We start from the raw sequence: 22,989 nt of genomic DNA on the forward strand, positions 1-22,989 counted from the left end.
GATGCATGTGCTAGCTTTTTCAAACACATTTGACATTTTGAGGATGGGGGTCTTCAGCCACAAGTGCAGTGGAGCCAGGAGAAGCCCAGGTGAGGATGATAAACCTGAGTCTCGGTGTGTTATACTGCTAATATGTATGCGGTGTTTCTACATTTAATCATGCTTGTTGTCAGTAGAGCCTCAGTTCAGGTCTGAGTAACAAAGAATTCGAATCTAGAAAGGAGCCCTGACCAGTGACCCAGTTTCTGCTCACCTGTGCCAGGCCAGGATGGAGTGGAGTTCATGGCTAATGTCTGTGACACAGAGATCTCACCCTGCAATTCAGATTCTGGGTCCTCCATATATACAGGGTGGGGAGTCCGGTCGTGAGTAGGCCAGTGCCAATAGCCTTCCAATGTTTTTAACTTTTGCTACTAGCTTTAGTGTCAACACTCCTCCCATGATTGTCTTTAAATTACTAATTGCTTGTCACATGGCTAGTCCATTTTCTACATGAATCTGGTTCAGTTTTGATCAGATATAGTAAATGGCTGAGCTGAGCAACCAGGACACTGGGTAATTTCCCTACCTGTAACCTCATAGCAGCTCCTGTAGCATCCCTGTGTAATTAATTAAGACTGAGGACAGGGATCAGGGGACTGTCATCGGAGCATCATCAGTGTGAGATGTCTATTATCCCTCTATCAACACAGCTTTGTCAAATCAATAACATCGACTCACCTCAAAATTACAATGTAAAGTAAGATAAAGGTCAGAGACCACCATTCCAGTTTTAAAATGATAAAACGGAGTTCCAAACAACCTTTCAAAGTGACAAGGACAATTTGTTGCAGAAATGTCACTTGAAGCCTCATAGGACTTTCCTGTGTCCCTGCTAGAGTTTTAGGAACTTGGTACAATAGTGTCATTATGTTGCAAGCTGTTTGAGAATAAGCTTTACCTCAAACAATCCTTCATCACCAGGATTCCTGAGTTTCCCTGAAGTACAGGATCCCAGCCTTTTTCAACTTCCCTATTCTGCAGCTGTCTTGGTGGACAGGTGGGCAGTGTTGACGGAGGGACATTCAGATGAGTCAGCTGCCCTCACGCTGGATGAACATGGCCAGTAACACCACACTGAAGGTATCAAGGAATGGAGGGGAGAAGGTAATTTTGTTTGATGGTTCCTTCTTCCCTTGTGAATAAAGCATCTTTGCATTTGTGCAGGGGTGGTGGATAGAGACAGTCCAGAAAGGGGCAGAAGCAAAAGCAAAAAGCAGATGGTAGCTATGGGTCAGTGCATGGGTATCATTGGGGAGAAACTATGCTGAGTAGGTTCTGAGAGATTCGTTAAGGTCATAGCACAGAGCACAGCACTAACACCACTCTAAAAACAACCTTTCAGGAAGTCTAGGGAGCTATGGATGGAGGGTGTGCAGGAGGCAGAGGCATGTCAGTGGGGCTAGGACACCTGTCTAGCATGAGACATAAAAGGCCTGTGGAAAGAAATTTCTTCCAAGAAAAGGACAAGAGTCAGTGGGGGCTTGACTTAGGGTAGAAGGGAAGGCAATGTCAGCTTTGAAGGGTGCAGGTAGATGCAGGGCTAGCTTTGTTCTTCTTGGTACAACCTGGATAATAAATCCCCAATGAATCAGGACTGTACCTGTGTTCTCCAGAAATTGTGAAGCAACCAGTGTGTGTGTGTGTGTGTGTGTGTGTGTGTGTGTGTGTGTGTGTGAGAGAGAGAGAGAGAGAGAGAGAGAGAGAGAGAGAGAGAGAGAGAGAGGAGAGAGAGAGACAGACAGAGAGATAGATATAGACAGAAACACAGAGACACAAAGACAGAGTGAGACAGAAATGGAGAGACAGAGAGAGACTGAAAGGAAGGAGCAGGAGAAGAAGGGGAGATCAACTCTTGGTATAGTCAGTATGGAGCTGGAGGGGACTAATGGAGAGTGTGAGAACACACTGCTCTCCTCAGAGGAGCTGCCTCTTCTCATTCTATTTGGAACTTACTTGCATCAGGTAAACAGTGGTTTCACTTTCCCAACATGTGGTTCACTGAAACATGAAAATACTCAAAATTTCCAGAAGTCAGAAATTTCTAAGTTTTAAGCTACACTGATTTGTGTGGCTTGGGGGGCCACACACTGTCTCCTGTCTTCTAAGCTGGGATGCTGACATCCTTCTGCCCAGTGTATACACACTGTATACACTGCAGGCTGCTAGTCATTTCGGGGCCCTCTGTGGTTATATCAACTGTGTTGGCACCACAGTGACCCTTACTCTGCGCAGTGATGACCCCAAGGAAGAAGAATGGTTATATTGGCTATTCAGATAGGACAATAAGAAGACATCAACTGCTTCCCTTTAGCAAATGTTAGGATGATCACGAACTTGAATGGCAAACACTGGAGGAAACATAGATGCACTGGTTTCAGTGTTAAACTCATCACTTCTAAAATCATTATGGCAAAGTATCTGACTTAAGGAATTTACCGGAGGAAATTTTACTTTGGGTCAAGATTTCAAGAGATTGCCGTTCATCACGATCAGCACCAGGTGGGAGCTGCTCATGGTAGTGGGAGTGTGTGAAGCACGTGCTGGCAGCTCCTCGAATCTTTACAGATCAAGGCACAGAGACCGCAAGCCAGAACAAGAAGCAGATAAATAACCTTCAAGATATATATCTCAGACAGCTGAGGCTCGCTAGCCGGAGCCTGGTGCTAAAGTTTCCACAACTTCCAAAATCAGCAATAGCAGCCGTGGACCAAAAGTTCAGACACACCTGGAGGACATCTCAGATTCAACTCAAGCAGGTGTTATCTGTGACTTCTGGAAGCCACTGGGTCAGGGATGGGTAGAAGCATGCCTTCTGGAAATAGAAACCCTGTCATCTCTTCTAGCAGGTTCATGTCTGTCTTAGTCCCTGATCTACTGCTTGAAGAAACACCATGACCAAGGCAGCCCTTATAAAAGAGGGCATTTAACTGTAGGCTTTCCTACAGTTTCAAAGGCTTAGTTCATACCATCATGGCAGCATGCATGGCACTAGAAAATAGCCCAGACCTTTATATCCTCATCTGCACAGAGGCAGAGAGACTGGGTCTGGCATGGGCTTTTGAACCCTCAAAGTTCACCCCCCAGTGACACACTGCCTCCAAAAGGGCCATACCACTTAATCCCTCTAATTCTTTCAAATAGTTCAACTCGCTGGTGACTAAGTGTTCAAATATATGGCCATTGGTGCCATACTTATTCAAACCACCATAGTATTTGGCAGGTTTTGAAGGCATCTATTCTGAAATGTTTGCTGTCACCTTCAAAATTGGCATTGTAATCTGTCTCTAGGCCGTGATCTGTGTTTGGTGATGGAATCATATGTTTTCTCTGATTCACATTCCTTTTTTCAAGGAAGGATCCATTTTAATTAAAAAATATGTGAATGGTTATATGTATGTGCCGGATATGTATATGTGACTGTAGGTGCCAATGGAAGCCAAAACATGGCATCAAATCTCCTGGAATTGGGCTATAGGCATTGCAAGCTGCAAGGCATGGGCACTGTAAATGGACCTTGGTTCATCTATAAGAGCACTCTGTGCTTTTCACCACCAAGCCATTTCTCAAGCACCTCAGGCTCACATTCCCAGTCTTTTTCCTTTAGTAAATAAGAGAATTACAAATTAATGCATTTCATTGACATTGGCAGGGTTTATTAATTTTTTTTTTTAAGACAAACGTGACTTCTCCAAGTAACCTTGATTCTGTCACATTTGGTGTTTCCACATATGTTAAGATGGACGAGAACTTTTGGCAAAGCTGTTTTAACTAATACGGCTTTTGTAATTTGCACTGGCTCCAGGGTATCACACACATACCGAGAGCAAAAGAAGCTGGGAATGAAGAACACCTGTGTGGTTTCACTTTTTTTTTCTGTGCTAGTAAATTTTTTATTTGGAAATTTCCATGTTCTGACAAAGATAAATAACCCTACACATTTTATTCAACCAAGGTCAATATCTTTATGGACAGTATAGAGTTTCCCTCATTTTTAATTTAATGTGGAAGGGTTAAGTCTTGCTGGTGATGCCCTGGGAAGATGCCTTCATGTTATTCTGATGCACAAATAATTTCCAATGCACGAAGCTGGCACTGGCTCACACCAGGATGTGCTTTGCCACGTGGAGTATCATCAGCCTCTGCAAAGCTGCCCAGTGCAGCCTTTGAGGTTTTCTTCCTGTCCCAGTGAGGACAATAGGATAGCATCCATTTCCCTTTTTAGAGGGGCATGCACACACACTTGTGCTTCTGTTTCCTAAAACACGGTGCTCGAACTCACTTTTCACTCTATCATTAACGTGAGTTGTTTCTTTGAAGCCAGACCTTCAGCCTTCCCTCATCTCCGGGGACAATGAAAAAGGAATACACTCACATTCCTGAAACAGAGAGGGGAATTGGGCCCAGCTGTCTCTGCTTGTAGAATCTGTTATTTCATAAACTATAATTAGAAGGAAAGTGATTAATAAACTGGATGAGGAGTAGAAGAGAAAATCTAGTCAGTTCCCTTGCATAGAGGAAAAAGCTTGTTTACAACAGATGTCTGCAGGGGCAGCTAGGCCAGCGGTGCTTCAGGGTGTCCAGTGTTCTCCTGATGCTTGGCCATGGGCACAGTCTTTTCATAGGTGGAGATAATCCTTTGACAAAGTTCCTAGCAACTCAGTTAGCTTTCTAGATATCTCCTCTTCCCAGGTAGAGTCTCATCTCTGTGATGGTTTTTCCCAGGCTCACTTCCTGGGTGAGGGTCCTCTGTCTTTCCCCAAATCTAAGTGTCACCCAGAAAATGGTATCTGTGCTGTAGAAGAGACCCAAGACATAGAATGTGACTAAGGGACCTCTTGGGGGACTTTCTGATCATCTAACCAGGTAGCATTTACTTGTCACTAATAAAATCTTTAAATTTTAATTAAATTTAAATTTTAAACAGACACTATGATTTATTATAGTCTCCAAAAAGCTCATAGCTCATTAAAAAAAAAGAGAACCATTTGCAGAGGTTGGCGTGAGCTGGCTCTGAAGTACACTGGATAAGTATCGTTCCAAGCTGAACTGATCGTGATGATTAAGAACACATCTAGGCCTGCCCACAGACAGAAGTTTCTGGAGAAGCCTGCTGAGTGTGGAAAATAGGCTGAAGAAAACAGTACTATCAGCTGAGATTCCATACACATCTCCAAGTCATGTCATAGCCTAGACCCCAGTGATAAAGGCCTTTATGGAGATTGTGGGGTCACATGAGTGGAGATTATATTATGGGTCTGTGTTCTTGCTTAAAAACCTCTTCCAGATACAGGAGGATACAGAAAGGGTGGCATTTGTGAACCAGGAAGCCTCGGATGCCAGAAACCAGATCTGGCTGAACCTAGGACTTGAAGCTCTTATAAACAGACTTGTCCTTAAACTCAAGGGACATGCTGGTGTCCACCGGTGTCCACCTGTCTCATTCTAGAAAGAACATCCCAGTGTGTAATTACGCTAGTTTTTCTTGCCTTGGCCTCTTTTTCTTCCTTCCTCTAACCTAAAGAGAGTCAGCAGCAAAGGGCTCAGAGATCATTCTTAGGGAGCAGGCTTCCCACATGCTTGCCTCACTATACAGCCCGGCTTGTTCAGGAAGCTCAGGATGTGAGTTGTCAGAGAGCCTCAGAAACTAGCTCCAGCCCAGGGACCTCCTAGATGGGTAATTGTATTATCAAGCTACCACTTGATACAAAGTATCTTCTGATGGTTACATATTTGCTTAGAGATCATTTAGCTATGTATTTCTGTCAATAAGGTAGTTCTAATTTCACAGTCAGCCAGGACACTCTTATTAAAATTCCACAACAAACAGGACACCCTTAAAACAAAACAAAGCCAAAAGAAAGCCACCTGCTATTATGTACTGGCTAAGCAGTAGGAACAAGCTTGCATGGGAGCAGATTCAAATGACTCTGAGGAACACCGGGACTGAGCACTGCTCCCGAGGGGCATTTACCCATCTCCACTCTTCCTGCTGCAGAGATCATTCAGCTGTTCCTGGTTCCTCCTCATGAGCATTGTAGCAATATGTCTAATGGCTGGATTGGGTTGTTCACTCTGCTTTGCTTCTAACTAGTTTTTCAGTGTGACTAGTGCAGGAGTATCAGTGATCCATGCCTGGCATTGGTCTCTGTGGGGAGACCCCAAGAGCAGAGTTCTGCTCGCTGCCTGCTGTTAGCCCAGGTTGCTCATACCCGGTTCTCCACTCTGCATCTCACAGGCTTTATTGACTTTCTGACGACAGAAACTACTCTTCCAGAGTGAAAATGATGTGCTATTGTTTCTTCCAAAGACAGAATTATTCTTCATTAGATTGTGCTTTGTTACAGGGATATGGATGGGGATATTAGGAGTAAGATGACAGTATTGGTCTGCAGTGATGAAAGTACTTCATTTTAATAATGAGAATCATTTTCTTCTGAGAAACTTGTAAAACCCCCCTTCTTCTTCCCCTCTGTTTCTCTTATCCTTCCCCACTCTCTTTCTTCCTCAAGACAGAGTCTCATGTATTTTAAGGTGATCTTAAACTTGCTGTACAGCCAAGAATGACTTTCAACCTGTGATGCTCCTCTACCTCCCAAATGCTGGGATTACAGGCATGAACCACCACACCCAACATTTTACAGTACTTTCTGTATTTCTGTACCACGTTTTTCCTTCAGTGTTAAAATGGACTTATTAAATACATGTGCACTGGACTTCATGCTGCAATGATTACCCATTTAAACCTGTCCTGAATTTCAGTCTCAAACACAGAAGCCATAAGAAACTTAAATACAGCCAACAAACGTAGAAATTTTGTGTGTGTGTGTGTGTGTGTGTGTGTGTGTGTGGTGGTAGGGGTTCACATGGTAAGTCATATAACTAACTAGTCAGCTACTCCAGGAAAGTAAGTCTTTTATTTATGAACATTTTAGAAGTGGGGGAGATGGCTCAGTAGGCAAAGTATTTGCCACACAAGCTTGAAGACCTGAAGTCATATACTTAGGAACCACATGAAGACATCTTTCATCCCAGCACTAGGCAAAGATAGGTAGATTTCTGGAGCTCATTGGCCAGCCAGCATAGAAACTAAGAAAGAATCAAACATTGGCTTCTGGCCTCTACAAACAGTACATGTAAATGTATGTGAACCCATATGTACATGTGCACACACCTACATGAACACACATATACCAGACACACACCCACAGAGGGAAAGAGAGAGATAGACACACACACACACACACACACACACACACACACACAGAGAGAGAGAGAGAGAGAGAGAGAGAGAGAGAGAGAGACAGACAGACAGAGGAATCAATTGATTGATTGATTGATTGATTGATTGATTGATTGAAGCTGTGTGTTAATTCCAAGAACACCTAGAGGTTTAATTTTCCCCCTGCTTCATACACCATAGCAGTTGCACTGGGGTCATTTCTGAGTGGAGCAGGGTTATATCAGGAGGGGAATCACCCCTGATTCTTTCCCTCACTGTGGTAACCTTGGGCTGGACCTGTGGAAGCCTCCTAGGCCAGGAAGTGCCCCTCACTCTTGCTTCACTTCAGTTAAAGCCTCAGCCTTTTTATGCATTGTCCTCACTTGTTTTCCCAGAGAAGCTCTGGTAATCTGAGATCTATGAAGGATCAGGGCTGGGCTGCAAGGCTGTACATCTGAATTTGGTGAGAGGTATCCATACACCTTCCAGACATTCCTATGTATGTACATAAAATTTCTCATTTTTTCTTAAAAAGATCTTCATGTTTAAATTTTTTGTTTAAACTAAATTAAACTTATTAACTATTATTATTATTAAACTAATTTAAACTAAATTAATTATTATTATTATTTAGTTTAAAACTCTTATTTGCGACATGCAGACAAAATGCTCAGGCCATTTGCCATCGGGAACAGCAGAGATCCAGGGACTCAGGCCTGGTGAGACTGCACTGCGAGTAGCTGGGGTGCAGAGAGGGCTAGGCCTGGTATGTGCCCCCCCCCATTGGTTCAGGAGAGCAGAAACTCTGCCTTAGGGACTTGGTTTCCACCCAGAAGGCCCATGCGTGTGGACCAAATGCTCAAGCCATTTGCAACGGGGAAAGCAGAGATCCAGGGACACAGGCAAGGTACACAGGAGAGACAGAAACCAATCACTGACAATAAGACCACATATAATCACAGACAACAAGATGGCAAGAGGAAAGCAAAAGAACTTACCCAATGGAAACCAAGACAACCTGGCAACATCAGAACCCAGCTCTTCCATCACAGCAAACATCAGAATGCCAAACACTCCAGAAAAAGAAGACTCAGACCTGAAATCATACCTCAAGATGATGATGAAGATCTTTAGACAAGAAGGAGAGGAAAAACATAAAGAAATAGAAGCTTTTAAAGAGGAAACACGAAAAACACTCACAGAAATCAAAGAATTAGAGGAAAACAGAACCAAAGAGATGAAGGAAATGAAGAAGAAATTTAAATGAAAATAGAAACAATAAAGAAAACACTAAAAGAGACAACACTGGCAGTAGAAAACTTTAAAAAGAAACCAGGAGTCACAGATGTAAGCATCTCCAACAGACTACAGGAAATGGAAGAGAGAATCTCAGGGGCCGAAGACAACAATGAAAACATAGACAAAACAGTCAGAGAAGATGCAAAAGAAAAAAAGCTCCTAACCCAAAATGTCCAGGAGATCCAGGACACAATGAGAAGACCAAACCTAAGAATAATAGGAATAGAAGAGGGAGAAGAATATCAACTAAGAGGCACATAAATATCTGCAACAAAATTGTAGAAGAAAACTTCCCTACCCTTAAGAATGAGATGACCATGAGCATAAAAGAAACTTACAGAACTACAAATAGATTGGACCTAAAAAGAAATTTCTCCCAACACATAATAGTCAAAATGCCAAGTGCCCAAAGCAAAGAAAGAATACTAAAAGCAGTAAGGGAGAAAGGTCATGCAACATATAAAGGCAGACCAATCAGAATCACACCCGACTTCTCAACAGAGACTATGAAAGCTATAAGATTCTGGACAGACATCCTAAGGGAACACAAGTGTCAGCCTAAGCTGCTATACTTAGCAAAACTCTCAATCACCATAGATGGAGAGACCAAGATATTCCAGGACAAAACTAAGTTTACACAATATCTGACCACAAACACAGTACTACAACAAATTATAGATTGAAAACCCAATATAAGGAGGGAAACAACATCCTAGTAAAAACAAGAAAATGCCTAAGCAAGAAAACCAAAAGAAGAAAGATACACAGGCACAATTTTACCTCTAAAAGCAAAAATAACAGGAAACAGAAACCATAATTCCTTAATATCTGTTAACATAAATGGACTCAATTCCCCAATAAAAAGACATAAGCTATCAGACTGGATACATAAACAGAATCCAGCATTTTGCTGCATACAGGAAACTCATCTCAGATACAAAGACAGACACTATCTCAGAGTAAAAGGTTGGAAAAAAAAAAAAAAAAACCTTCCAAGCAAATTGCCCCAAGAAACAAGCTGGAGTAGCCATACTATTATTGAATAAAGTAGATTTTCAACCAAAAGTTATCAAAAAAGATAAGGAAGAACACTTTTTACTCATTACAGGGAAAATTTGTCAGGAGGAACTCTCAATCCTTAACATATATAAGAGCACCCATATTCATAAAAGAAACCCTACAAAAGCTCAAGAAATACATTGCACCTCACACAATAATAGTGGGAAACCTGAACAACCCGTTCTCATCAATGGATAGATCATGAAAACAGAAACTGAACAAGGACACAGTGAAACTAGCAGAGGTTATGAACCAATTGGAATTAATAGACATCTACAGAGCATTTCATCCTAAAACAAAAGAATACACATTCTTCTCAGCACCTCACAGCCACTTCTCCAAAATTGACCATACTATCAGTCAAAAAACAAGTCTCAATAGATATAAGAAGATATAAATACTCCCATGCATCCTATCAGATCACCATGATCTAAGGCTGATCTTTGATAACAAAAAAGACAAGAAAAAGCCCACATACACATGGAAACTAAACAATGCTCTGTTAAACAATAGCAAGGTCAAAGAAGAAATAAAGAAAGAAATTAAGGATTTTCTACAATTTAATGAAAACAAAAACAAAACATACCCAAACATATGGGATGCAATGAAAGCACTGAGAAGAAAACTCATAGCTCTGAGTGCTTCCAAAAAGAAACTGGAGAGAGCATACACTAGCAACTTGACAGCACAGTTGAAAGCTCTAGAACAAAAGGAAGCAGATACAACCAAGAGGAGTAGATGGCAAGAAATAATCAAACTCAGAGCAGAAATTAACCAAATAGAAACAAAAAGAACCATTCAAAGAATCACCAAAACCAAGAGCTAGTTCTTTGAGAAAATTAACAAGATTGATAAACCCTTGGCCAGAGTAATTAGAGGGCAAAGAGAGAGTATACAAATTAACAAAATCACAAAGGAAAGTGGAGACATAACAACTGAAACTGAGGAAATTCAAGAAATCATCAGATCCTACTACAAAAGCCTATACTCAACAAAGCTGGAAAATCTGGAGGAAATAGATGAATTCTTAGACAGATGCCAGTACTAAAGTTAAACCAGGACCAGGTAAACTCTCCAAATAATCCCATAACACCTAAAGAAATAGAAGCAGTCATCAAAAGTCTCCCAACCAAAAAAACGCTCAGGTCCAGATGGGTTCAGTGCAGAATTTTATCAGACATTTATTGATGACCTGATACCAATACAATCCAAAATATTTCACAAAATAGAATCAGATGGAATACTATCTAACCTATTTTTCGAGGACAAAATAACCCTTGTTCCTAAACCACACAAAGACCTTACAAGGAAAGAGAACTTCAGACCAATCTCACTTATGAACATTGATGCAAAAATACTCAACAAAATCCTTACAAGCTCAATCCATGAACACATCAAAACGATCATTCACCATGATCAAGTAGGTTTCATCTATGAGATGCAGGGATGGTTTAATATATGGAAATCCATCAATGTAATCCACCATATGAACAAACTCAATAAAAAAAACCACATGGTCTTCTTACTAGATGCTAAAAAAGCATTTGACAAAATTCCACATCCCTTCATCTTAAAAGTCTTGGAAAGAACAAGAATCCAAGGCCCATACCTAAACATAATAAAAGCAATATACAGCAATGCAATAGCTAACATCAAACTTAACAGTGAGAAACTTGAAGCAATATCACTAAAATCAGGGACTAGACAAGACTGCCCACTCTTCCCCTACCTATTCAATATAGTACTGGCAGGTCTGTCCAGAGCAATTAGACAGCAAAAGGAAATCAAAGGGATAAAAATTGGAAAGGAAGATTTAAAAATATAACTGTTTGCAGATGACAAGATAGTGTGTGTAAGTGACCACAAAAATTCCACCAGAGAATTTCTACAGCTGATAAACAAGTTCAGGAGAGTGGCTGGATATAAAATTAACTCAAACAAATCAGTAGCCTTCCTCTACTCAAAGGACAAATATGTGGAGAAAGAAATTTGGGGAAAGATACCCTTCACAATAGTCACAAACAATATGAAATATCTTGGTGTGATTATAACTAAGGAAGTTAAAGACCTTTATGACAAGAACTTCAAATCTATGAAGAAAGAAATTGAGGAAGATCTCAGAAAATGGAAAGATCTCCCATGTTCATGTATTGGAAGGATCATCATTGTAAAAATGGCCATTTTACCAAAAGGAATCTACAGATTCAATGCAACCCAATTCTTCATAGAGTTGGAAAGAGCAATGTGCAATTTCATCTGGACCTAGAAAAGCAAAATCCATTCTCAACAACAAGAAAACATCTGCGGTAATCACCATCAAGATATATTACAGGCAATTGTGTTAAAAACTGCATGGTACTGGTACAGAGATAGTCACATGGATCAATGGAATAGAATAAAAGAGCCAGAAATGAGCCCTCACATATATGGTCACTTGATTTTTGACAAAGGAGCTGTAAACATTCAATGTTAAATGGACAGCCTCTTCAACAAATGGTGTTGGTCCAAGTGGCACTCAGCATGCAGAAGAATGAAAATAGACCCTTTCTTATCTCCCTGTACAAAGCTCAAGTGCAAGTGGATCAAAGATTTCCACATTAAACCAGGTACACTGAAACTATTAGAAGAGAAAGTAAGAAAAATCTTTGAACACCTAGGTCCAGGAGAAATTTTCCTGAACAGAACACCAATGGCTCGTGCTCTAAGGTCAAATATTAACAAATGGGACTTAATGAGATTGCAAAGTTTCTGTAAGGCTATGGACACTGTCAAGAAAACAATATGGCAGCAACAGATTGGGAAAAGATCTTTACCAACCCCACATCAGATAGAGGCCTAATATCCAATGTATACAAAGAACTCAAGAAGTTAGACACTAGAGAATCAAACAACCCTATTAAAAATGGGGTACAGAGCTAAACGAAAAAGTTCTCAATTGAGGAATATCTAATGGCTGAGACGCACCTAAGGAAGTGCTCAACATCCTTAGTCATCAGGGAAATGTAAATCAAAACAACCCTGAGATTCCACCTCACACCAGTCAGGATGGCTCACATCAAAACTTCAGATGACAGCAGATGCTGGTGAAGATGCAGAGAAAGAGGAACACTTCTCCACTGTTGGTGGGATAGTAAACTGGTACAACCATTATGGAAATCAGTCTGGCAGTTCCTCAAAAAATTGGACATAGTACTACCTGAAGACCCAGTTATTCCACTTCTGGACATATACCCCAGAGTAGCTCCAACATATAATTAGGACATATGCACCACAATGTTCATAGCAGCCCTATTTATAATAGCCAGAAGCTGGACAGAACGTAGATATCCTTCAGTAGATGAATGGATACAAAAATTGTGGTATATTTAAACAATGGAGTACTACTCAGCTATCAGAAACAATGACTTTATGAAAGTCTTAAGAAAATGGATGCATCTAGAGAATATCATCTTGAGTGAGGTAACCCAGTCACAAAACAACAGACATTATATGCAGTCACTGATAATTGGCTACTAACCCCAGAAAGCTCTTAACACCCCAAAAACAAATCACAGGTAATATGAAGTTCAAGAAAAACAAAGGCCACAAAAAAAGAAAAAAGAAAAAGAAAAAAAAAAATGAAAACTCATTATGCTTAATCTTTACACACCAAGAAAACTTTGACTATTTCCAGGTTACATCTTGTTTTACATATACTTTATGCTCATTGTAACTAGTAAGATTTTAATGCATACTATCAAACCTTAAAAAAAATCAAGTACTGACAAAAATGTATTCATATACTTTTATGCATAAAGCTGTACAATTATCTCTGTTTTTTAAAAATAAAGTTGTTCAACTAAAAATTTTTTTTAAAAACCTCTTATTTTCCCAACATTCATTTCTATGGCTTCTATAAATATTAGGTCTTTTTCTTTTATTACCAACCAGGATGAAAATCTACATAATCCAAGCTAAGGGCCACAGAGAAGTTGACATTTATTTCAGATTACCACACAAAAATTTCCATTTGTCACAGGCTGACACATCTTCCTCCCTTTTATCAACATGGCTAACCTTCAGTTGACTGACCGATTGTTAGAAGACAGGAAATTCGACCTTTAAATCCCACAGTTCCACCTCCTATAGGGTCAGCTCAGATGCCTGGCAACCATGTGCTCCTCCTTCCGTGTGTTTTAGGATAGAACAGTGCTTCAAGCCTACTGTGAACCAGCATCCTCAGCCCCCTGTGACTCTCAGGCTGAAGGAACGACTGGAAAGATGCAGAGAAAGGTGACAGGGCCCTCCCTGAAGAAATTCTGACAGGAAAGTGCTGCAAGTCTGCCCCACCCTTTCTATAGTAACCTCACTCAGACCCCAGGACTTGGCTTGCAGTAGAGGGAAGGATGCAACCTTCGGAGACAGCCCAACATGCTAAGAGTCTCATCCCCTCACTTTTAACCTCAACACAGGAGTCCACAGCTAACCCTAGCTTAGGGCTTCACAGGTTGTCCCCAGCCCTTCAGAGCTCCACACCCTCTTACAGCTCAGGACCTCAACAGCTTTTCTGTTTCCCTTGGTTTCTTACCACCTCAAGCCTCCACAGTCTTCCCTCTCTGCAGAGCTCCACAGCCCTCCCATCTCCACCTCAGGAACCCAAAGCCTGAATCTCCCATCTAAGGAACCCACCAATTCCCACTTCCCTTCAGAGCTCTGCACCCTTGTACTGACCACAGCTTGCCCAGTATGTATCTCTACCACTGGCTTTTGCCAATTCTCCACATAGAAAAGCCATGTAATTCTATATAATTTTTCTTCTTTGTAAAAATGTTCTTTTGTGGAATGAGACAAGGGCAGGATAAAAATAGACCCTAATCCTTCACATACAACAATGTCAGGTGGGTTGTGTTGCTCTGGTTAACTTCATAAGGAAGAAATTCAAGGAAAGAGGTGACATTCTGTCTCTAAACAAATGTGTATGTGTTACACACACACACACACACACACACACACACACAAATCTTTGAATGCACTAAATTTATACATTCATTTGACTTTAGTTTGCATTAAAGCTAGTTTGTTGATGATGGCAATTTTATGTAAAGCTGTGAAGAAAGTCTACCTAATAATAAAAAAAGAGGTACCTCAGTGGAGTGCCTCTGAAAGGGACAAGGGACTTTTTCTTACATTCAGTGCCTCAGACAATGCAGCTTGCAAAACTCCTCAATTAGATTTTGGCTTCTAGAGCATTTTCAAGCGCTGACTTCCTGCTGCTATTTACTAAGCAAACTGTGGATTTTGTTAGAATTAAATACTTTGTTTCCTCTGTCACAATTTCAGGTCATAGACTCTCAGTGGAAAACTATCAGCGCAGAGCTTAGGTTGGCTCCTAACTCTGGGCTGAACTTGATCCCACCCATGAAGCCTTTCATCAGCTGAGCCTCTCCCCGTGTGTCTGTGGTACAGCATGCACAGGTTATACCTTTGTTTCAATCTGCTTGGTGTCTGGATTCTGAAACAGCAGCTTTACTCGAGTTTTTCCATCGTCTGAAGATCCCTTAAGCTGAGAGAACTTGAATCTCCAGAGTACATTCTGTGGAGAGATGAGACAAATGAGTGATTGATAATCAGGGTTATAGTTAATCAATCAGTTCATTTAATTAATATATGTTAATAATGTTAAGCACCTATTGGGTAAATGCCACCTGTTACGGCATGTTCACCTTCAGTGTGCAGAGACTGACCCATGTCCAACCAGCTCAGTGCCTCATACTGACCTTTCTGGTCCTTACCCTTTTTCCCTCCTGCCTTTCCTGTCCCTATCGTGGAAGGTTCCTAAGACAGTTGCTTCCTTCTTTGCTTGCAGAACTATGAATTCAACTGAAGGCAGGTCTTCTACCCTGTAGGATACCCACCCGTTAAAATGGAAAGGTGGAACCTGGCTGATTACTTCACCATGGCTACCTTGGATCATTCAGCCTCAGGTTCCCAAGAACCAACAGCTCTGTCTTCCACCATTATCTCCAGTGCCTCTGAAGCCCTTTCTGACGTGCTTCAGAGGTAAAATGTAATCTCAGTCCTTAGGAGGCTGAAACGGGAAGGCAACCACAAGTTTGAGACTAATCTGGTTCACCCAGTGAGCTTCAAACCAGCAAGGGCTACCAGGGAGAACCTGCCTCACAAACCAAGAAAACACAATCTATGTTGTCCTATAAAAATACCAATGGGGATTAGAAATGTTCTAGCAACCTACAGGTTGTTTCTATTACAAACATCATTTCTGAATGAACAAAGCATTTTCAGTGTTAGGCAGACAAGAAGAGGAGAATGGAAAGTCTCAAAACCGGTTCTGTTTCTCTAGATGGCAAGCCATGCCATCCACACTGGCCTCAGGGTTCCTTGTGAGGTCCTTCATAGATAGCCAACAGAGGATGTGGATCTACAGAAAAGTCTCAAGGTTCATGCTCAAGACATTCGGACTCCACAGTATACTGAGACCCATTCACTCTATTCCTGCATTTCCTCCCTGCTGAGGCTGAGCCTCTGCCTTCTCTGTGCACTAGGCTGTTTTCTAGAGCAGGAATTAAGAGAACACAAAGCGTCTAAACCCAGTTTCATCATGTAGCCCTCATCTGGGAGTGTTAGAAGAAAATGATGCTCCGTGTCTCCTGCTTTGGGATGTGTCATGAAACATCCAGGCTCACATATTACATGGGGTGGTCAGCAGGCTTATTCTCTCTCTCTCTCTTTTCATGTGAGCCTTATGCCCTCAGCTTGGTGATGCCATAAGCACCTTGGGATAGTTGACCCTTATTAAGCTCCTTGTCTTTAATGACTCATGGCCGTTTGTTTCAACTTTCATACATTTAGAATGTAACTTTTTTAATTTAAAAGAAAACTATTTCTGAAAGCCGTGAATACCGTTTCTGCCTGCAGTCTAAGTAAGCTACTCAATCTCTAAATGCTGAGCCCTTCTTAAATATGCAACTGAGCTTCTGTACACAGATCTATCTGGGTTTGCAAGCTGGGAACTCAGAGCCCAGACTGGTTGCTTAGAGATCATGACACAGGTAGTGCTTACTCAATTCTAGACATCAGGAGATGGATTAGAAAGGGCATTGAGTCCCACTGGAGTAATAAAGGCTGAGGGGCATCTCAACACTCAGGTCTCGGTCATAGAGCAGAAACGCATCTTTGTGTGCTTTTAGCAACCAAAGCATCTCTATCTCTTTTTCTATTTCTATCTCTACATATCATCTATCTATCTATCTATCTATCTATCTATCTATCTATCTATCTATCTATCTTTCTCTGACCTTTGCTTTCCTTTCAACATTGACAATTTCGTTGACAGCACTGCTCACCCCTTCGAAAGTACTTGGGGCTTTAAGGTATTGAATGTAGAAAGTGACACAGATACCTATTTGGGATGCCTGGTGGGGTCCACTGGGGCCATGACACTGGAATTGTGGTATTCTATTTCTACTAGCAGAATGACTTCAGTACCTTAGTTATTTCCTTTTTTGTTTTGAATTTGGACTAATCTCCTTATAGTATTATGGGGGTCCAGCCTGGAGATCAGGCTTCATGGGCACCCTTCCAGCATCAAGCACCCAGGAGACCTACACTGAGAAAGTTGGAGTCTTGATGCTGTTAGCAAAGAGGCAAGAAAAGCAGAGTTCTACCATCCAGCAATTCTCTAGTTAGTAGCACAAGAAATATTTGCTCCCTCCAATGTTGGGTGGCAAAAAACTCTGGAGTGTGACTTATTTCAGAGAGGGACAGAACCCTGGTGTTGCTGGAAATCTGAAGGGCATAAACCCTGGAGTCCTGAGCCCTATGTTGCTGCTGAAAGGCTGGGCATTTTACACTGTTCATAATAATGGCTGGAGGAAGATCTTTTTTGGGTATCTGGCTGTTCTTTATTCTATGCAAGTGAGCCAGGAACTCGGAGAGTAAAGAGAAGTATTCAGTCTCTGCTTTACCTCTTCATTTCTAGCTCTTTCCCTGCCTCGATGTACCACAACAAGACCAGAACATCAGTTAGCATCAAGCTCAGAGCAAAAATTGTGTTGACTGGTGTTCTCTTGCCAACCAGCCTGTAGACATGACAGGTCCAGGGCTGGGGCCATATACCTAAAATGGTGTTCTTGCTTATTCCCATTTTGAAGACTTTAAAATATCATTGTAGAAATGGACCCATGTTCTATAGTCTTCTTGTTTAGCATCCGGGTAGGAAAATGCTTGGTTGTTCTTCCTGCACTTCTTAATGACGCCTTATGTTAGTGAAATGGATGCTGATGAGAATAGATGGATGCTCAGAGACAACCGCTTGTCTCTCCCAGGTAAGGGAGAGTGGGGATTACAGAACTGAGCCATTCGTGTATGAGGGATGTCTATGTGGATATCCACTAAAACACAGTTATTAAAATCTTAGCACTGTGTGTGTGTGTGTGTGTGTGTGTGTGTTTGTGTGTGTGCATGCATGCATTCGCACAGACACACTACAGAGAATGGAACCAGAACTGAAGGCCTTGTGAGTGCTATCATACTTTTCCACCAAATCACATTCCACTCTCAAATTGTGTTTTTCTTAGGCAGTTAATAAGGAGAGCTACTCCCGAGTCATGGACCTAGCTGTGGCCCAGCCATGTACAGAAATGGACTGGTTCAACAATGTGAAGGCTTAAAAAAGCCTCCTCATCATTTCTCTCTGTCTCTCTGTCTCTGTCTCTGTCTCTCTCCCCCCCCCGTGTGTAGGTGTGCATGTGGAGGCCAGAGGGTTAATTTCAGTTGTTCCTCAGGTACCATCTATCTTTTTATTATTTATTTATCCATTCATTTATTTTTGAGAGAGGCCTATCATTAGCTTGAAACTTACCAAATAGGAAAAGGCTGGTTGCCAATAAGCTCCCAGAATTGACCTGTTTCTGGCTCTTTTGTCTCCCTTATATAGGTTCTGGGGCTGGACCTTATGCTTGCAAGGCCAGCACTGTATTGACTGAGCTACCTCTGACCCCATCCTTATCCATGGTACTCTGGTAAGGGGCAGCCTACTTTGTCTAGCCCAAGGAGGCATTAAAGGCTTTCAGATTAGCTTGATTAGACAGTCTGTCACCAGAAAAGCTACTTCCCAAGGGCTCACAGCAGTCATGTACAGCATTCTGAAACAAATGATACCATTTAAAATGTCTGAAAGGTTGATTTTCAGGGAATGATGCTAGATTAAATGCTAAGGCCTGCACTGGAGCCCCATTTGAAACTATGAGAAGTAGGGAGGGACAAAGAAGGGTAAGGGAGCAAGTAAAGCAAGATGGCTGATGCATGGCTTAGTCGATATGGTGTGCTGTGGATTCAACCCCCACACAAGAGTAAGGGGTTGTGCAGCCATGAGGCTGAATGTGTTGCTTGTAGCCTGTGTAGAGCAGCTCAGAACTTTGCACAGATCCTTACAGAAACAGGAAGTGAGCTACAGAATACTAGACCCCCTCTTCCAGGTCACTAGGAACCATACTTTACATCAAGGTCGTTCCCTGCAGTGTTGTTACCCCTGACTGCACACTAGACAGTGGGTAGACATGGTACGATCCTCACAATGGCCTCTTGAAGAATCTTGTGTGTACTGTTCTAGTCCCTGGAGTGACAGGAAGACTGGCTGACTATGGGTAAGACTAATACAGGAGCACACATGGACCATCAGTGGAATTTCCAGCAGGCAGTAAGACTGGGGTGCTGGGCTTTGCTAGGTTAGGGCCTTGACCAGGATCTATTCCAGGACATTGCCAAGTGCAGCACAAAAGGCACACAGAGAATCCTTCCAACTGTGTGGAGGCAGGACATGCAGACTTGCCCTTAAGGTAGAATCCTGAAGGTCTTAGATTTAGTGTCCTGAAGTACAAGACTTTGTGTGTCTCAGAGGAAGAAGCAGAAACTAGGTGGAAGGCACTTCTTCCTCCAAGGTAAATGCTGTATCACCATATGCACGCCCGAAGGACACACATGACAAGAACATTCAGGTCTGGCTTCTAGATCATGTTAGTAGCAAGTGCAGGTCCTGTGTCTGTACAGTGCCATGGTCACAGAAAGGTGTGGCGGGAAGAACCCTTGACAAAGGTCAAGAAGTCATTTGCTCACTGACTCTGTGCTTTAAGCATACACGGCCTTTGATACAGAATGCTGGATACAGAATTGAAATCCATTCTTGATATTACATTTTCATGTAACTGCATTTCATTACTATTACAATCACCATGTGAATCCATTATAATAATTTCCCTGCGAGGAAGTAACAATGTGAGGTTTCAGGTACAGGGATTCTGTAACAAAAGCAGGTTCCTTTCCTGTCTCAGGATTTCTATATCTCTGCACACAGACTGCTTGGATGTTTTAGGATGCTCTATGCTGTTCAGGGCAGGTGCTAAGCAGCACTTCGGAGGCGGTGGGGGGGAGCATCACGGACACCAGAAGCAGCAGACCCCTTCCAGGGGTGATATAAAGCCTTCTCCAAACTTCTCCATGTGTCCCCTAGAGGGCAGACTTGTCCTGGCTGAAATCTTTGTTCTGGCAGAAGGAAGGGCATGGGGAAGAGTTCTAGACAAAGTTGAGGTCTGGGAACACTTATCAACTGGTTGAGAGACTGGGTCACAAAAGAGCATAGCCTAAGAGGCTCAGCTATGGTGGTTTGGAAACAGCTATGAGAAAAAGATTGCTGGCTTTCACGGGCCTTTGATGAGCCTTTACTTCTTCAGTGTGGACTCTGGGAACCAGGGGGAGGCGAAAGCTGAGCCGCACAAGGCATGCGGAAAGCAAGTTTCTGGAAATGTCATTATGGTTAGTAACAGAAATAAAGACACGGTCCAGTAGAACGAGCCTGAGCACGAGGCCCAAGAGACCAGACCACATTGGCATCGCTCACAATGGCACATCATTAAACTGAAGCTCTATACAACAAGAAAAGCTGCAACAATTCAGAGTTTCGTAAGTGCTTATCGGCAACAGCCAATCTGAAGGGAGCCACGCTGGCCCGAATGGACAAATAGGATGGCCTTTCTGCTTTGTGCTGCAAGAGAAACCACAGGAAGCTGCTTCCTGTGAGCCATGGGGTTCTGTAGCAAGAGGCACCTTGACGCTGCTCAAGCCACCCAGAGAAACCACTCTTCTGCTCTGTGGGTCTGCAGTGGGCTGTTTCCTGTTGTCCTTGCTAATAAAACCCCATGAGATCTTCAAACTAAATCTCCTGGCATCTCAGGTCCACCGTAGCATTCCTCACGGGGGCTTGTTTTCTCAACTGTCACTCATTTACAATTAGCAAGGTAGATTTTTATAAATATTATGTGAAAAAGCATCGGCTCTTCATGTTGGCAAAGAATTTCCTAACACTTAGGTAATTTGGAGAAGCCCTCAGATGGTGGTGGAAATAATCCAGTGATTTCTATTGCTTACACGGGTGGCTTCATCAACACAGCTGGAATCAAGGGCAGCTTTTCCATCCTGGATGCACCCTACCAACATGTGGAGTTTGCTCTCACTGAAACCACTCTGGTTTCAAGCCAGGGCTCTTTTTAGTATGTTCTAGTGTTGTGGGTTTTACCTTCGGAGAGATTTTGAAACCTCATCCTATGTTTTCCTCTCTCCTTCCCTCCCCATCTCTATCTGTCTCTGAATCATAGCCAAACACCATTTCTTTGGAGGTTTTGCTGCATGGGTTCTAGGGCTTGTAAACACCCAGGGACCCCCAAACTAGCAAGTAGGAAGGCAGATTATATAGGCAGACCTTCAGTTCAAGCACAGCCGATGGATGGGAGCTGCCTGCTCTCAGACATATCTGAGTAAGTGCAAACTAACACACACAGACCCGCAGGAATTCCCTGCATCTTACCTTTGTTTTACTGTCAAAGCAGGTGAATCCCAGAGCAAAATCCACCGTGAAGCACAGCGTTTCTCCTTGCCAGCTGCACAGATATGTTTTTGACTAGAAAAGAGTATTAATTTTGCGTGAGGACTCTGCAATAGTTCTGGTTAACTATAGGAAGGTAGTTGGGCACATTAGCTACTTTAGGCAAAGTACACTGTCTTAACGTTGAACACACAAATTATGTAGAATTAAAGGGAAGGTTTGGGGGCTACAGGGAACTGCAAATCTTCCTTGCTTTTCATTTTTAGACAAACAAAGGATGTTTTTAAAGGCATCGACTAAACAAAGTCAAATCATTAAAACATTTCAACAGATACCTGTTCTCCAAGGTACTTTCAGAAACACTCACTGGAATATCTGTGTGCTTTAAGTGTTTTACTGTAGTCTAGGGAATATAAAGGGCACATAGAAAGAATCAGTCCTAAAACTTCAGTAATCAGTCTGCAGGTGCCGTTACCTCAGTCCACAGAAGATATGAAACCATCATTTCTGGGTGTGTGTGTGTGGGGGGGGAATTAGGGTGCTTTCAAGGAATAGACATGAAGACCTTGCTTAGGGATGATGATGGGACTGGACTTGCATTTCTGACATATGTACTCAACACCAGGAAGTCAGGAGGAGCCCACCTCACATCTGTACATCACTCTACCCAGGATGCCCTGGGCATCCTCTGCAGTGTTGCTGACTCTGCCACTTAGATATGTTATATTATATCCTCTTCCCAGCAACAAGACAGATGCCTTAAATAGCATTAAAATAGATCAAAGTTCCCTGGTGAGGCTGTCACTGCATCTTGGCTCCATTCTCCCCTTCACCTCTCACAGGGGTTCAGAGAGCAGGCTCTCAGGACAGGGGAGAGACATGGAAGGTTCATGCAGAGAGGCTCAGCCCTGTGGAATCTCACAGCACAGTCAGCCAATGTTTGCATGGCACACAGCCTCTCCTCATTAAAATCTCCAGAGTCTGATTTGGTGTGTGTGTGTGTGTGTGTGTGTGCATATGTGTGTTAGATTTCGGCACCTGCATTGTGCTGTATATTAACTCCTTTTTGTTACTATGCTGGAAAATACCTCAAGTTGATACCTGCTTCCCAGGCTTTTGAGAAGAGTAGGCCTCGTGGTCCATTCAGTAGGAGAAGGTTATCAGAGAAGTGGTCACTTTGAAGGGACCCTTGTGGACTGCTTACATTTTAAAAATACATCAGCAGCTCAAACATTTTAATGTAACTGGTAGGGATAATTTTTATGTCACATGTTTGGAATTGTTCAAGATATATAGGCTTTAAGAATGACTTACTAAATAGCTTTAGATCTGATGTTTAAGGTAAGGATAAAAGTTATGCACAGAACACTTGGCTGGCCCCGGGCAGAGGAAACATGCCTTATTTTAAGGGACACTACAGCATGGCATACAACGACCCATAAAACAATGCTTCCTGGTGACAGTGGCACAGGACACCTAACAAAGCTCTCTGAAT

The 22,989-nt window shown here is 42.2% G+C and overlaps 1 protein-coding gene across 3 annotated transcripts in view; it reads right to left on the reverse strand.

Annotated features, from left to right (window-relative positions):
• SNTG2 (syntrophin gamma 2) overlaps window positions 1–22,989 on the reverse strand; it is a gene marked incomplete at both ends in the record, with an annotated part of 203,545 nt that overhangs the window by 3,341 nt on the left and 177,215 nt on the right. For all 3 annotated transcript variants that reach the window (XM_080910387.1, XM_080910389.1, XM_080910388.1), the window contains 2 exons: window positions 15,081–15,191; window positions 21,477–21,569. In XM_080910387.1, the coding sequence (XP_080766513.1) occupies window positions 15,081–15,191; window positions 21,477–21,569 (204 nt within the window). The remainder of the gene's footprint in view (window positions 1–15,080; window positions 15,192–21,476; window positions 21,570–22,989) is intronic.

The sequence above is a fragment of the Micromys minutus genome, assembly GCF_963924665.1.
Source record: "Micromys minutus genome assembly, chromosome: 1".
Lineage (NCBI taxonomy): Eukaryota > Metazoa > Chordata > Mammalia > Rodentia > Muridae > Micromys > Micromys minutus.